Below are 17115 nucleotides of genomic sequence, written 5' to 3'. Positions count from 1 at the left end.
TTATATATACGAGACAAACATGATAAGAGTACGGTAAGCAACCAAGTTGACCATAAACACAGATATGAATGGTGTTCTTTCAGTGACGGTAGAAAATCGTGCATTCAATCAAAACACAGATGCTGCAATCATCCCTGCTCCGCTTTCTCTCAACTTTTCTATGTCCTTTAATCTTAACGAACAATCCAACGCAAGAAATTTGGCTGCACAATGCTGCCAAGCTTCAGTGACGGAGATAGCATTATCAGAGTTGCTTAGACCTAAAAGTCAAGGTGAACCTACAAGACCTTTGTTTCTTTCTTTAGGCCTTACTTTGTCTGAGAAAAAAAAATCAGGGGAATGAAAAGAACAATAACAGAGGAAGGCAAAAAAATAAAAATAAATAAATAAATAACGGAGGAAGGCCTTTAGAGATGGAGGAACTGTGATTAGGGTTCTTCATCATCCATGTTCGTATTGTTTGTTTGTAAAACTCTGTTCTATGTATTTTGTTTTATGGTATGTAAGTTAAAAACAAGTCTTGATTCTCAAGTGGCTCATCTCAATCAATTGCTGGTGATTCGTGAGGTGTTTTAATGCTTTTTTTCTTATCTTTTGTAGATAAGCTAAAATATGTTGTTTCAAAAAAAAAAAAAGAAGCTAAAATGAATGTATGTGGTTCATCACCTTTAATGAAATGATAATAGTATAAGGTTGCCAGTTTCATGCGCCACTTTGATTTTTTGTTTTCTTTCCCTAGATGGTGATAATTAGGAGTAATTAAGCCATATATGTGCTTTAAACGAATGATTAGCGATAAACATCTAAGACCCCATTAATGGATACTATCTCTGAAAAATCCAAAAAGCAGAAATGTTACTCCATTTTTATCTGCGATTAACCGTTATTTCAGGTATTTTTGGCCTTCAACCTTAAAAATTCAAATTCTATTTCCAAAAATAGAATACTAAATAATAAATGTCATAAACCTCTGTTTTGTCTTTTCTTCTTCTTCTGCCACCATCATCTCAATCTTCATGTGTGGCCTTCTAAGATCATCTTCTCTATTCTTGCTCCTATTTCAGTTTTCTCTGTGATTGATTGATTCTATCTTTTCTTGCAATCACAACAATGTCTAACCGTTCCTTCAAGAACTTCATAGAAGAAGAACTTGGAACATTCCCACACTTCTTCATCTACGCTATCCTTGAATGGATCATCATCATCCTCCTCTTCATCGACGGCCTCCTCGCGTTCTTCTCCAACCAATTCGCCAGGTTCTTCAACCTCAGAACCCCTTGTCTCCTCTGCACTAGGCTTGACCATGTTCTTGTCAAAACGAACCCTGACTTCTATTACAACGACTCCATCTGCGACTCCCACAAGAGGAACATCTCTTCTCTAGCTTACTGTCATGTCCACAAGAAACTCTCTGAGATCAAACACATGTGCGAAGGATGCCTCCTCTCTTTCGCAACCGAGAAAGAATCAGACGTTGATACTTACAAGTCTCTTATTGGAATCTTGCATAAGGATCTCGAGCTTCTTATAGATGAACGCGAGCTTCAGCTAGCGTTTCCGGTTGCGGGTTCGAAGAAGGACGAAAACTTCCACAGAACTAACAATAGGTTTCAGCAGCAGCAACATTGTTCTTGTTGTGGAGAGTTGTTGAAGATCAAAACCGAAAAACCAAAGAATAATAACAATCAATCTTTCTTTGCTGGTCCTAGTCCTTCTCCTAGAGTTTCATTCAACCAAAGAACTTTGGACTTGTCTCAAATCAAATACTCAGAGTTGCCTGAGGAGGAAGACACCAAAGGTGCCTTGGGGGACACGGTTGATGATAGAACACCGAGTTTTGTAAAAGGAGGGAACAACAATAGGTTCTTTGGGCTACCACTCTCTGATTCAGCTCTGAACAGTCCAAGATGGTCTGTTAGATCAATGAAGAAGTCTTTGATTGATCAAAATGGCGCAGAGAGCGAAGTTTTGGATGGAGATTCAATACTTCATCATTTAAAAAGACAGGTTAGATTGGACCGCAAGTCACTGATGGATTTGTATATGGAGTTAGATGAAGAGAGGAGTGCTTCAGCTGTTGCGGCAAACAACGCGATGGCTATGATCACGAGGCTACAAGCGGAGAAAGCAGCGGTTCAAATGGAGGCATTGCAGTATCAGAGAATGATGGACGAGCAAGCGGAATATGATCAGGAGGCTTTGCAGTCTATGAATGGTTTGTTGGTTAAGAGAGAAGAGGATATGAAAGAGCTTGAGGCTGAAATTGAAGCTTATAGATTGAGATATGGACTGTTGAGAGAAGAAGAAGACGGCCAAGGAAGAGAACCAGAAGAGTTTCTTGATGAAACTAAACTGGTCTTGGATTTGCCTGTTTGTTCTTCAAATGGTGAAGAAGACTTGGAACACAAGCAAGATTCAGCTGAGGAGCCTAAAGCCAACAATGATGGGATCATAGAGGAAGAAAGAGGTAACATATTCATCGGTTATATGTTTATTTTTTTCAAAATGTTTAGGTTGAATCTTGTATGTTTTTGTTACAGAAGATGGAAGCAGAAAAGCTGTGTTAGTGAAGGAGATTACAGAGATTACAGAGAGACTAAGTGCTATTGAATCAAAAGGTGAATTGTTGCAGCAAATTTCAGATGTATTAGATGTTAGTGAAGGTGAAGCAATCCTATATCAGATATCTCAAAATCTGCATATGCTTCGTAGTTTCATTGAAATGCCATCAGAATCATGAAATCTTTTTTTTACTTGCTTTCTTCTATCATCAGAAGAAATACAAAACAACATCCTTGTATCAAAATCTGTATACTGAAATTATATATTACAGCAAAGCTTTTCTCTGCCTTTATTGTTTTTTTACTTCAATTGGTTGAATCTTTCTTAGAATTGATTCTGCAACTCCTGACGCCGGTTAATTGTTTTTACTATTTTAAAAATGTTTTTTTTTAATGAAAATGTCACTTGAACAAACTCATATAGACTTGACCTGACCAAAATGTTAATTAAACATAACATGTTTAGATTCTTACCAACTAATCATTTTAACCAATGAATTTCAGTTGAGTACTGAAAACTTATCTGGACTTTTCCTCTTTAACTTAAAGACATTAGCTCAATCTTGAAACCATAATGTATTTTATGACTAAGCAGAGAAGACAAAGATAGTTTCGCCATTAAATTTGAAATATTCTTACAACACAATCAATTAAAAACTTTAGAAAGCAGACTTACAAAAAAAAAGAACAAGTCAAAAGAGATTTTTACCGAAAGACCAAGAATAAACACTATATATTACAAAACAGAGGATGCTCTGTTTTCATCATTCTCAATAGCAATGGCTTCTCTTTTCACATCTATCCTTCTAACTCTCTGTCTCTTCGTGGTCCCATCATTCTCATCTGACCCTGACCCTTTACAAGACTACTGCGTTGGAGATCTCAGAGCTTCTCCTTCCATAAACGGCTTCCCATGCAAATCATTAGTCTCAGCATCTGACTTCTTCTTCTCCGGCTTAGGCGGTCCTCTAAACACCTCAAATCCTAACGGCGTAGCCATTTCCCCCGCTAACGTATTAACGTTTCCGGGTCTAAACACTTTAGGACTATCAATGAACAACGTTGAGTTCGCTCCGGGAGGTGTGAACCCTCCTCACTCGCACCCGCGTGCAAGCGAAGCAGGAGTTGTGATCGAAGGTTCGGTCTTTGTAGGGTTCTTGACAACGAACAACACTTTGTTCTCGAAGGTTATCAATGCTGGAGAGATGTTTGTTGTCCCTAGAGGTTTGGTTCATTTCCAATGGAACGCTGGTGAAGGTAAAGCGCGTTTGATAACCGCTTTTAATAGTCAGCTTCCAGGAGCAGTGGTTCTGCCTAGCACTTTGTTTGGTTCAGTGCCTGAGATTCCAAACGCGGTTTTAACCAAAACGTTTAGGACTGATGATGCAACTGTGAACAATCTCAAGTCCAAGTTTGCTGTTTGAGTCTTTTGTTTTATGTTTTCTGAAAACGATATTTCTCAATTGATTCTATAGCAATAATCTGATATGCTAATGTAATAAAAATAAGTATGAATAATAAATTAAAATAATATAATAATATGAGTAAATCTGAAACTAAACATTAATAAGTTTCATCTATTTCTAGTTTCTCTTCTCTATTATAATCTTTCTTGTGAAGATCTTCATTTCAGCTGTTGACATTAATTCAGAGAACTCATGCCTTAACAAGTTGTCTGTTTCTTTGAGATTGTATATTTGAATCTCTTAAACTAAAACTCTTGAGGCTAAGTAAATAGTTCTGTTTCCCTGAATAAATCTATTTTGAAAAGACTAACTTACAGTCAGAGACTCATGTTTATGATCAGACCTTTCTAAATTTAATTTGTAATAATAATTTTTAAAAAAATCAAAGATTTGCAGGAAGCACTTGTTTCGGGTCTTTAGATTATTTCTTTATTTAGCAGTTTGAGGAGAGGAAGAGAGATAGACTATAAATAGAAAGGATGCTCCAAATAGCTAGAAAATAGTACTAAGAACAACTCTTTTTCTTTATATATAATGGATTCAACAAACCCATTGCTCAAAGAGTACTCTAGTTCGATCTGAGCTTGAGTTGGTGTATTAGCTATATTAGCTTGCTGCTACCTGCGAACTCGTTACCGAAAAAGTTGTCTAGTTCTTGATCAAGATGATTCTCTTGAATTTCATGGAATGGAAGGTTTCTTGGTCAAAAAGAAACTCAGACCAGGTGAAGTTAACCTCTGAACTCTCTTGAGCTATGGTTGAACAAGTTGAGGAAAATACTGGAGGAGATGAATTAGAAGAAGACGAAGAGGCATACATAAAGTTAGAGACGGGCTTGACTTGGTTTGATGACTCGGTCATAAGCTTGATTGCTTGCAGATGAAACATGAGATCTCCTGAATCACCAGGTTGTTGTTGATGAGAATCTTCGTTGAGCGAGTGATTATGTCTAAGAGATGCGGTATGATTCAAGGGATTAGGGTTTAGGGTTTAGGATTCCACCACCATTGATGTTGCCATATTCAGCAAGTACAAGAGAAAAAGGACGGTGTGTGACATGACCTATCCCCATTTGGGACAGTTTCTTTCTTTAGTTTTGTGTTCCAGATCATCTTCACTTGTGAAGAAGGAAGGGATTAGGCGGAATGGGTTTTGAGGTCTAAGAAGCGTGTGTGGCAAGAGAGCAATGAAAATTCATTCACATATCTTAAATTACATATGCATGATTCTTTAATTATTATCTATAAATAAATATTACTTTTCTTTACTTTGCCACATCTTTAGTTCCAAGTTCTTTATATCAAACAATTCGTTAGATTTTATCATTTTATCCAAATGTTTCCTAATTGATATTTATAACAATTTTTAGTGTAATTGTTGAGGTTAGATGTAATAAAATTTAGCGCTTGATTTCTTTTGGCTAAGAGTCTAATACTAATACTTAGAAAACCTTTTAGTGATTGACAGAGAAATTTCTTTAGTAATAGTAACAACAAGATCAATCATGAGACTTCTATGATGATAACCACAAGTTTGTGCATACTCACCCTGCTAAACATGTATAAGCTGGATTTGCTCTAAAATCCTTTTTAAAATTTTAATGGTAACTAGAAATGGGCTTAAGCACACAAAAGCGACACGGGACAACGCAACAAGATTCTCATCTTTTGATGGATTTGCTCATGGACCATAATAATCACATTCAGCAAAGCCTCAAAGCTGCGTCGTTTTATCAAAATCAAAGAGACCTTGAACATGTTCTCAACAAAACTTAGACAAAATTAATTGTACATTAATAATAGTTCCATAACATTAAACAGTTCTTAGGAATCTCTGGTTCACCTTCATTGTTTCTCTTTCAGGGTAAGCAAAATAATGACTAACCTAATTCTAGTACACATACCTCTCCTTAGGCCTCTCCAACATTCCCCACTTCACTTATCTCAGCCGAAATTAACTTTGAAACAACAAGGCAGATATAACTGAGTGCAGAAACAGCCAATGAAGTATCTCTTACCGTTTTAACTTTTCTCTGGAAGGTGTTTATGCCAGAAAAAAAAACAGAGAGAGGTCTGTCTATGAACTGTCGGTCTTATCATCATCCTTCAACACTGTACTTGGACCATCATCAAAACCGGACACAGGAGCAAGCTCGTTTAGGTCGAGGAAATGCCTTTTGCCTAATACACCCTCAACTTCTTCTTGGTCTGTGCCATTTGACTTGTTCAGTTGATTATTCTCTGTACCATTTGCTGTCCCGGCATTATCATTGACTTCTCTGGGCTCTTCTTCTTCCTCCTCCTCCACTTCTTCTTCAGCAGAATTTGTTTCTGGGTCATTTCCATTTTCTTCAGAGTCCTCACTTCCCATTGTGAAATCCCCATTCCCTGATTCATCAGAATCTTCATCTGGATCTGGCTCAACCAATCGCTTACGTTTTGCCGCTCCTGCTGCTTCATTGTCTGATTCCGAGAGCTCATACTGTTGGTAATCGATTCTTGTGGCTCTTTTGCTACGCCTCAGGCCTGGCCGGAAACCATTTGACTTTGATCTTAACTTGGTTTCTCTCCGCGGCATTTTCCTAACCCTTCGGGGTTCATCACTATCTTCTTCGCTAGCACTTGGAGAATCTTCCTCCTCTTCTTCTTCTTCCTCGTACTCGGCATTGTCTTCATCCCATTTGTACTCTTCATCTCCTTTCTCTTCCTCTCCCTCAGAACCACTAGAAAACGTCTTCTGTTTACGCTTCCTCAGATATTCTTCATCATAAACTGCTTCCCCAACAATGTCGTCATCGCTTCCAGATTCTACATGATTGTCTGTTTCAACAAAGTCCGTTGCTGAATACCGCTGGGGCCGTTGTCTGCGCCTGTTACTGTCACGACATTGTACTCAGTTAGTTCGAGTTAAAATTTTCAAAAGGGGAATAGAAAAATTCACTGCGTCTTGCCTTCTGTCCAAGGATTCATCTCTCTGCTCATCGAACTCATCACCATCAGCAAAATCAGAAGAGCTACCAGATGCTGTACCGTTCACAGGGTCAGTAGGATGACTTGAACTTGTTGTTGATCTGCCATTCACAAGAGAGTCCAATCTAGCTGATTCTCTTCTGTGGAGAAAAGGTTCTTGTGATGGATGTTGGTTCCTGAGATAGTATTATCAAAATAAGTAGTAGTCACCAAATAACATGTTAAAGATAACTAACAGCAGAGATGGTTCAATGAAAGCGACACTCAAGACGTACGTTGTTATTTTGATAGCTTCGTTTATCGACCTATCATAATCATCTGCAATAATAGTAAACGATTAGTAAGGCTCTTCAACCCACAGTAGAAACAAGATGGATGTTTCTCATCAGGCAAAAATGGAAAAACAAATACAAGCACGGGGGGAAATCATGAATTCCCAACAAGGTCATAACCTTACCAAAAGTGTATCTAACTGGCTTCCTATCACGGAGAGAACGACCACCACCAACACCGTCAGTAACCAAATAGTTATCAAGGAGAAGAGCCTGTCTATGTTGCTTTTTCAACAACTTCTCTTTCCTCTGACACATAAAAAAAACAAATTATAAAGGATGCGATAGATAAGAAGTATCGTGAATTCAGTAATAGAGAGCAAATTGGAACCTTGTGTTCTTTTTCTATCTCAGGAAGCATATCTCTCGTTAACTTCTTCCCCAGAGAAACTTCAGTTCTACTACTACTTGAATTAAGTTTTTCCTGCAAAACAGACACAAAGCATCTCAATCAGCAGTAAAGACATAGAAAGTTATACCTATTGTCTATTATAATAGTGCAGTCCTTAAGAGAAGCAAAGCATCAATTGGCAGTCAAAACATAAGAGAGCAATATAAGTTTCAACAGAATAGCATAGGGTCTCCAGTCCATGAAACTGCAACAACATTGCCCCAGAACGATCTCTAAGCCAGTTCTTAGCAATGCGATTATCTTTAACTCAATCACTCACAATCACCAAAGAGATCAACGATATGCACCACGTTATTTACAAGCACTCAAAAGATATGCACCACGTTCTATTGAGTACTAATCTTTGGGAAGAAAGTTACATCCATTCTCTGAAAATAACTGATTCTCCAAATATACTTTTTCAACATATTATGGAGTATAATTCCCATGTTTAGCATCTGTAAAACTCCACTAGTAAAGAAGATTAATTTGAGTTCATAGATAACACTACCATCAAGCTATCTAACCATCACAATCACATTAGAGCCAAGCAACCATATTTCACTGCGAGAAGATAACCATTTGGAAGTATCCTGAGCAATTTAGAATAATTGATCACAGTAGAGACTTACCGAAACATCTTGGAATTCATCGAAATTTGTTGCAACAGTTTCCCATTGGTAAGTTACGTTAGGAAGAATCTTGGAACCCTTCGTTTTGACCTTAACCACCTCTGCCTTCCTTATTTCCCGATATAAACGGTGACCAACTAAGGGATCATCCTCATACCTTAAATAAGAAACATAAAGATGCAATCATAAATATGCAAATAAGGGAGTCTTATTTAGGTCTTTTTTATTTGCAACATACCAAAAATTAACTCCATGCGAATCACCCCCAACGCGGTCTTTGCGAAAAGTTGACAGATGAACACCAGTTTTAACAGAGTTATCAATGTAGCTCCTGATGTCCTCTTGCTGCGGAAATTCACAAAACCCATTGAAATTGCAAGTGTTATAACGATCTGGTGTCATTAGCATCGCATCAGCGAGCTCTAGAGCTTAATAGAGAGCATCATAAAATGTACATTTACGGAGAAAAACAAAAGGAAATTCATTTTATAAACAGCAGCAACAATACCTCAACACGAATATCACATAAAGCTTTCAAAATCACCACACGAACGGCTGGATCAAGATATTTGTACGCTTCAATCTCCCGCCTACAAGATTAAGAAGAGAAGCTCATAAATGCTTCCTAATCAGTTACCATGAGATTCAGAAAATTATAACAACTCACCCTTGCGAGGCAACAATAGGAAGGTCCCCTTCTGCGACCTAAACAAGTAGGTGAAGGTCATTTCAGAACATGAAATAATGCAAAAAATGAACTTTCAATATCAGACTAAAGCTGTTCAGAAATCATTACCCAGTGCCAGCAATCTCTTATTTTCCTGCACAAGACAGTGACCCAGGTATCACGAGTGAGGGCCATTCGAGTTACAGGAGGAATGGCCTGCAAAATTGAAAAGAGATAATTAGTATATTGCTTACAGAGAGAAACTGATGAGCATTTTCGACATTTATGGTAGTAAAGAATATATCCAATGAGCTATGCACAACAATTACAAATCATGATATCATTCAAAAGACAATGATCAAGGACTTCAATCAGGGAACTCAAAAGTGACTCAAGAAAGCGTTTCAGAGAAATTAGCGATCCTAAACTGAGTAGCACAAGCCTATAAGGTGTCTACGAGGGAAGCTAGACAAAAACATAAAACAAAATCTTTAACAGAATCTGATCATTCAATACGCTAACAAAAGGTTTTATATCACTAATTATTATACTAATAACATCCTACACTAGGTTAAGAGAGCACACTGAATCACGCTGGTATCACAACGAGTTACCCTCACGTCAATGAGACAAACTCTTCGAAGTACATTGAAGTTAATAATGACAGACACCAAAGCAAACCAACAAGACTTAGGAAAGCATCAATAAGACAACAAGAGAAAGCCAAAGCAGCAACCTTTAGAAGAGGAATATGAATGTCACTCAAAGTATCGTTAGGATTCAGCAAAGCCGTTTCAAACTCCTCAGCTGAAAACTCCGCATTGATCTTCAAAAGCGGCCTAAAAACCTTCACCATCCAACAAAGGAACAAACTTTGAGAGTGAGTAACGAAGACACAAAACTCAGAGTAGAGAGAGAGCTTACATGCAAGAAGTTGAGGACGGAAGCAAGTTCCCACATGGACCTAAGATTCCACCGCGGCATCTGCGAAGGCTCCGGTGGCTGGACAAGAGAAGTAACGATTTTACCCGAACTCCCTCCACCGCATTGCCTCTCAACATCATCGTCTCCGTCCTCATCCTCCTCCTCCTCCTCTCGATCGTCTTCCTCCTCCACCTCCTCCTTTTGTCGATGCTCCCGTTTATACTCCTTCTTAGGCGGCCTGAGCTTTCTCTCCGCCGCCTGCTGCTCTTGAAGCCGCTGCTGCGCCCTCACAGTGCAGGCGCGCGACGGCCTCGTTCTCCTGAGCGATGCGGTCTCCTCCGCGGGAATTTGGGTATCGTCGGCGGGAGAGCGGTGGTCGCCGGAGTCAGGGACGACGAGATCGGAGGAGGAACCCATTGAGAGAGATCGAAATTAGGGTTTTTGATTTTATCGAGAGAGCGGTAAGTTAATTTTGAGATTTGTGGGGGAAATCGAAATCCAAATCCCAATCCAAATCGGTTAAACGAAAGACGAAGGACGACGGAGAAAAGCCTCGACTGGCGTTGGATGCAAACGTTGTCGTTTTGGGGTATGGAGAGAGAAGAAGATGGAGACAATCTGCGGAAAATAAAAAAGATGGTAAATAATTTGTCAAATATCTCTGAATTGATCAGAGAGAAAACGACTCAGCGAGTGAAAACACACACAAGAGAGGAGAAATAGGGGTAAACAAGGCTAGGGCTCTCGAGATATTTATATGAAGTTTTTTTATTAAGACAAGAAAAGGGAAAGAGGATTTTAGATTGATGATGTGCCTTCAATTATGTAATCTCTGTAATATATATTTTTAAAATTTTATAGCAAATTTGACCAAAAACAATTAGAGCAATCTTGAGTTTATAATGTATATTAAATCATTTATTGCAAATTTGACCAAAAGCAATTAGAGCAATTCTTGAGTTAAATATGTATATTAAAAAATTATAGCAAATTTTTTGACCAAAAAAAAATTATAGCAAATTTGACCAAAAACAACTAGCAATTCTTGAGTTAAAAAAAAGAGGAGAGTATATAGGCTGATAAATGAACCTATCAGAACTTTAAGAAGCGTGAATATATTTCTGAATAACACAATTTTGTAAGTGATATAAAAAACCACGAGTATTATGATTAGTAAAAACAACAATTTCATTAAATCTTAGTGAATTAATACTGCTTTGAAAGTAAAAGTAACTCTCTGTTACATAAATAACTATTGATTTGGGAAATTTAACTAGATACGATTAGCATGATTTTTGACAAATGAAGTACCTCATTAAAAGGCTACATGATTAATACGTAAAGCAAATGATCTCTCAGTGGCAAGGATGATCTTTAATGACCTTTTAACTAAGTCCAACGAGATAAACTAAGAGCAGTATTAACGCAGTTGTTAATGGGGTTTTTTAAATGTTTGTATGATTTTTTTTTTTAAAAGTCTCTTATATATTAAATAGAAACATTATAATAAATACGTTCACACTAAACTGGATACATGTCATTTGCAAAAGCACTGTAATAAATGCGTTTGCACTAAAATAAACACATGTCACATGTTAAGAGCTTCTCAGTCAAACTCTACATAAATATATTCACACTATGTATTTTATGTTTTTTAATATAAAATTCACATGAATGGTTCTTCTTTACCTTATTTTTAGTGTTTACGGATAGAACTTAACAAATTATTCATAAATTTTGATTCGATTCGTTATCCATTTTGGGTCGAACCGAAAAATCATGATATTCGTTACTCTACGAAGCAAATCAAATATTAAAATACAATATCCGTAAAAAAAACAAATCACAAATATTAATATTTATAGGAACGAATATCCAATTTGATCCATTATATGCATATATATATATACATATTGTAAAGAATTATATATAAGTTATATATTATAGTTTATATAAATTTTACAATATTTTTGTTTTAAAATAATTTCATTTTAAGAATTTTATTTTTCATGTATTATTTTGAAAAAATGTCATTTAATATTAATTAACAATATATTTATATATTTATCAACCATCTTTATATAATTTTACATACACATACATATGCACATTGACGTGAGCACCTTATATCTAAGTATTTACCACAACTGAAATATCTAACTTTTTGGAAGTTAAAATATTATTTTTTAATGTTTCTTTCACTATCGACCAAATTGTAGTAAAATGATTTGTTTTAATAATTTTCTTTTCTTTTTTTAACTACTATCCGTTTAGAAACTATAATATGAAACCATTGGTTCGACATTACGACTATCTAAGATTCATAACATGAAAACAAACAAATAATAGTAATTTTTGATTATTACAGAGAAAAAAACAAAAACATCAAACATTTTAACCGAACAAACCAAATAAATATTAATTTAAAATGATAGTTATATTTTAGGAGATTAAAAACAAAAAAAAATAACCTAAAACCGAACCGATATCCAGATTAAACGGATTAATGTCTCTTTATTAAAAAATAACGAAACTAATAATCACATTCCACGCAAGGCGCAGATTATTACCTATGTAATTAGAGAAGGAATGTCTCTTAATTAAGCTCCACAAAGCACGGCTCTTATGAGACACGTGTTGGATATTCCGCGTCTCTTTCTTTCTCTCGACGGATTGATTCCGTTTGCAGGGTTCACCAAATCGTCGTTGCTGCTACACTCATCTCTATCGTGGCTCGACATTAATTGTGTAAGATCTTGACATTGGTTCTTACATTTATGTCACACAACTTATAAACTCCATAGACTAATTTAGGGCTTACATTCATTTAACTAACACATAAAATTCTACATGAAAAACAAAGAACCTCACTCAAATAAATACATATGTACTTGTATTTTCACAATGTATTCAACAATTTATTACAAATTTAAATAATAAGATGTAGATACAAACACAAATGGCACTGTACAACATTATGTACCTGAATAATTCACAAGTCGTAAGTCTTTTATCTACGATGCAACCTCTTCTCGAAGATCTGTTGATAAAGCTTATTTGTCCGGAACACCAACACACACGAGACAAGAAACCCGAGGAAAGCCATGCAATAATCACAAAGGACAACCGGAAACAATGAGGACCATAACACGTGTTACCTTCTCCAATAATGGTCTTATCATAAATATAACCAATCAATCTCACCGAGAAGATATACGAACCCATAGGACTAGCAATCGAAATTGTGTTATATATTGTTCCCATATGCTTAACCCCGAACAACTCTGACGTTATCGTCGGCATTAACGACCATTGTGAGCCATAACATATTCCTACCATAATCGAACCAGGGTATAGATTTCCTTCAAAACCAGAGGCTATGATTAGATGTCCTATGGTCATGGCTCCGAGAGTTGTAGCCATTAGCAAAGGACGTGGCCATCCTTTTTTATGTAGCAATGCATCCGAAACATAACCAGCTCCAAACCGACCAATAAAGTTCCATATGTTCCACAAAGACAGCAATGCGTTTATCTCCACGTTAGAGTATCTAAGAGACTCACCTATTTGTCTGATGTTGTTTATCGTCGAAATCCCTGATCCCATTCCACATACCATCACAAGAAACAGTAACCAGAAGTCTAGATTACGCATAGCTTGTACGAGATTCAAGCTTTTATCTTCAACCACCACCAAGCTCTCACCAGAGGTTGTTGCTTCTAGGTTGTCTACAAGAGGAGAATAACATGGTTTCTCGATATTGTCTCGGCGTGCTCTTATGGCAATCAGTAGAGGCGAGGCAAGGAGGATGAGTAGAACTACAAGCGTGACGGTATTGGCCCATGATGGTAAACCAAGAATGCCCTTCACAATGATAATGACCATAAGGTAAGCTGCAATGATTATAGACAAAGTTGATAAACCATCTAAATGCTTCTTCTCATCGACCGTGCTGGTCTCGTATATCCTGACTAGTGGCATCACCAATACAGAGAGGAGTGAAGGTACTATTGCAAGTAGAAGAACGAAACTCTCTGGATCTCCAGGGCATATTGTTTCATAGAGTTGTATTAACATTGCTCCACTTAGACCAACAAAGCCCTGCAAAGAGCAAACCAAAGGCATAGACTTAAGGTTCGAAATAGGCATAAGCGTTCTGGCATAATGCTTTTTAAAAAAAAGTTTGTGGACTTTCGGGTACATCCTTTTAGACTCCATTTAGGTTTTTTTTTTGTATTTCATACGGGTTGAGATGAATGATACTTCGAGTTTGGATATAGTTCGTATTTTTGATCTGAACTCATTTCTTGTTGGCTTAATAATATTTACTAGTTGGATACTTTTACAGCTGGATCAAAATAAAAATAAAAATGAATGTTCTTTTTTTTTTTTTGTCAACAAAATGAATGTTCTAAATATTAACTAAGTTTAGAAACTTTTGTTTTGCTAATTCAAAAATTTCGGATATTATTTTAAGTTTTTCGTATATCTATTTGAGCTTTGGTCAGATTCGCATAACATTCGACATATCGCCCTATAAGATCTGTTCGGGCATTTATGACATAGATTTTTCAGTTCGGTTCGCATGTCGGTTACAATTACATATTGTATACCTATGCCTACTATTAAATGTCTAAAGTGGGCCTAAGACTTAACAGTTGCCGGGAAATCAACTCTAACCAAAGAAAATTTGATATAGACTTTAACTACCTTCATTATTCCGACGGCAGTGCCGCCATAGTCGGCGAAATTCTCAAGGGAGCTAACAACGTTGGCTGTATTAAGAAACGTTAAAGACTGAGCCGCTATGAACATAAACAGACACATAACCGGAACCGGCGGTTTTCTAATCAAACCGGTCACGGATGCCCAGATAAGGAAATAACCGGTGAAGGACAAAACCGCTCCGATCAGGATCACCACCCACGGACCTCCTCTACCTCCCCGTCCGTCAGGGCGACGGCGATTGAAGGTGGCTGCGGTGTACACAAGTCCAGACAAAACGCCGACGTTACCACCAATGTCTTTGAAGACAGAGACTGTGTCAAGGGTTGATTGGTCGTATGATTGAGATGATTTCAAGATCGCCGAGTAGATTCCGAAGGTGTAAGAACCTCCTAACGTGCACTGGATCCATATGCTCGCCGTCATAGCCATCCATTTCGTTCTCAGAATCTCTGCCACCATCTTCCGCCGTGTGTTTTAAGCCGGTGAATAAAACAAAAGCTAGAATCGTTTTCTACCTCTTGGCGCAAACTGACATGCACGAATTTGATTTTTTTTCTTCTCTCTCTCTGTGTGTGTACGTGTATAATAAAGTAATGGTGGTGGTGGATTTATCATTTATCATATGATGTTTGGAAAAACCAAAAAAATGATATAAAATAAAATAGTGTTTTAGTAATGCAGATAAATATTTTTTAAAAGTGAAAAATGTTAGTAAACGACAATTAGATTAGCTATAAATGGCGGACATGGCATGGGGTCAAGTAATAATCCCGACACAAGTGTGTATGATTAAAGCCTGATTGCTTGTTCCACTCTCTTAATATAATCTCAGATATATTATTGCAAGAGGAAGATTACAACTGAAAATTAAGCAGAAGACAAATGACTGGAGAGAGAGTCCAAGTCTTTCCCTTAACTTATGACCCAAGCTAAACACTTCATAAGTTGCAATTGGCTAAAAGAAAAAGCTAAAGAAACACTCACAGCAAATTAATGCATCCTCTCAACATAAGACTGAAGCAACCACCTGTTGAGAGACTCACCACGTCCAACAAAACAGCCTGAGTGTGGCTGAGTTTCCAAAGGTGAACTAAACATGTTGAGCAACTCTTCAACTGCTTGTCTCACCACTGATGTACCAGTGATTCCGCCGTGTTTTGAGTCGGAGAAGAAAGCAAAGCTAAAATCATTTTCTACCTCTTGGCTCAAACTGGCATACACGAATATTTGATTTTTTCTATTTGACCAACTCTCTTTTTGTTTGCATCTTTTGTTGGGCTTTGAACCATTTATACTTAGGCCCATTTGTTAAGGAGAGAGCCACGTGGAGTCTCAAGCTTCGCGTTTTGCACGCTACGACCACATGGATGGCACGTGCGGGAGGAGACGGAATGGGGAGATAAGAATCAAACTTTGCGGGGAAGAGAGAGAGAGAGACCGATTCCCAGGAAGTGCGGCGTTTGAGTCCTGTCTCCGCCGCTAACTGGCTGTAAGTCTTGCCGGAGGCTGACTTCACGATGAGAAGCCGCCGATTGCACGGAGGAGACACTTGTCTTCACAAAAGCAGTCATCGGAACGACTGAGAACGCACTTCTCTTCACGGTGAGAAAGAATAAGAAATCGAGGCAGAAGAGAGTATTTTGAAGGGATTTTAGTAATTAGTAATTAGTCATACAAAGGAATTGTGCTTCGACTATTCCATTTGCCTAAATCTGGTTCAGCCTCTCAGTTGGATCCGTTGAAGTATCCTGTAGCATAGTATATTAGTCAAACCCAGCTTATTAACTATACCAGCAAGGATCAAGAGAAGTATCTGTTTTCGTCCAAGTGATGCAGAAAAGCAAACAAAAATAATTCTAAAACTAGTAATTTAGCTTCACTTTACAACAACTTTTAGTTAAGCAGTTCAATCCATTGCGTAATTTCAAGTGCTCTAATATTTTTTTGCAAACTGCAAAGTTCCACATTTTGTTTCTGTAAGATCCACGTGAAGAGTTAAACTAAGCAAGGGTCACAGAACAAATCTCTACCTCGTAGCCCAGGAAGTAGAAGCTGAATTTCATCTCAGAGAAATCAAGCCTTTCCAGCAATCTGGACAAATCAAACATAGAACGTGTAGTTTCCCCTGGGGACTTTACAAACGAAAGGAAAGAAGGCATATATGCAATATGCAATAGTTCACTTAGGGGAAAAATATGTAATATGTAACTTAGGAGAGAAGATCATTCAAGACTAGCCTTAGGGTCCTTCACCCGAAACATCTGCAAGTTAAAGTAAAAAAAAACAGACAGAATAGAACAATATCAAGTGTTGAATGAGCAAGACGGATTACAACACCTACTCACAAGAAGAGTAGTACTCAATACATTCACAAGCTTGCACATGGATTAAAAAAAAGAAAGATGAAACAAATTTATCTTAGCACAGGTTTTCATTAGCACATTC

General features: G+C 37.3%; 5 protein-coding genes across 6 annotated transcripts; 2 read left to right on the top strand and 3 right to left on the bottom strand.

Annotated features, from left to right (window-relative positions):
- Window positions 1-1057: 1057 nt before the first annotated feature.
- Window positions 1058-3184, top strand: LOC103872703 (probable myosin-binding protein 5). The gene is made up of 2 exons (XM_009151133.3): window positions 1058-2467; window positions 2541-3184. Exons 1-2 carry the CDS (start codon window positions 1111-1113, stop codon window positions 2738-2740), a joined length of 1557 nt encoding a protein of 518 aa, XP_009149381.2. The 5' UTR covers window positions 1058-1110; the 3' UTR covers window positions 2741-3184.
- A 102-nt stretch (window positions 3185-3286) lies between these two features.
- Window positions 3287-6088, top strand: LOC103872702 (germin-like protein subfamily T member 2). The gene has a single exon (XM_033274193.1). It carries the CDS (start codon window positions 3341-3343, stop codon window positions 3983-3985), a length of 645 nt encoding a protein of 214 aa, XP_033130084.1. The 5' UTR covers window positions 3287-3340; the 3' UTR covers window positions 3986-6088.
- On the bottom strand, window positions 4262-5139 carry LOC108872206 (transcription factor MYB35). The gene is given in 5 exon segments (XM_018659587.2): window positions 4262-4640; window positions 4643-4718; window positions 4721-5023; window positions 5025-5114; window positions 5116-5139. Coding segments are annotated over 5 exon segments (642 nt in total). The 3' UTR covers window positions 4262-4491.
- LOC103872700 (DDT domain-containing protein DDR4) lies at window positions 5782-10679 on the bottom strand. 2 transcript variants are annotated; one of them, XM_009151131.3, is made up of 12 exons: window positions 9943-10679; window positions 9755-9865; window positions 9148-9234; window positions 9019-9056; window positions 8860-8941; window positions 8590-8696; window positions 8352-8508; window positions 7660-7752; window positions 7454-7577; window positions 7272-7314; window positions 6978-7172; window positions 5782-6896 (listed from the first exon to the last, which is right to left on the bottom strand). In XM_009151131.3, exons 1-12 carry the CDS (start codon window positions 10357-10359, stop codon window positions 6104-6106), a joined length of 2247 nt encoding a protein of 748 aa, XP_009149379.1. In that variant the 5' UTR covers window positions 10360-10679; the 3' UTR covers window positions 5782-6103. The 2 variants fall into 2 exon arrangements, with proteins under 2 accessions (XP_009149379.1, XP_009149378.1); XM_009151130.3 differs by having other exon boundaries at window positions 5784-6902; window positions 9943-10677.
- Window positions 10680-11870: 1191 nt separating this feature from the next.
- Window positions 11871-16780, bottom strand: LOC103872699. The gene is given in 3 exon segments (XM_009151129.3): window positions 11871-13047; window positions 13050-14043; window positions 14653-16780. Coding segments are annotated over 3 exon segments (1566 nt in total). The 5' UTR covers window positions 15130-16780; the 3' UTR covers window positions 11871-12952.
- Between the last annotated feature and the right edge of the window lie 335 nt (window positions 16781-17115).

Source organism: Brassica rapa, chromosome A06, assembly GCF_000309985.2.
Source record: "Brassica rapa cultivar Chiifu-401-42 chromosome A06, CAAS_Brap_v3.01, whole genome shotgun sequence".
Lineage (NCBI taxonomy): Eukaryota > Viridiplantae > Streptophyta > Magnoliopsida > Brassicales > Brassicaceae > Brassica > Brassica rapa.
The sequence above is the reverse complement of the archived record's forward strand: the minus strand, read 5'-3'. Positions and strand labels throughout refer to the sequence as shown.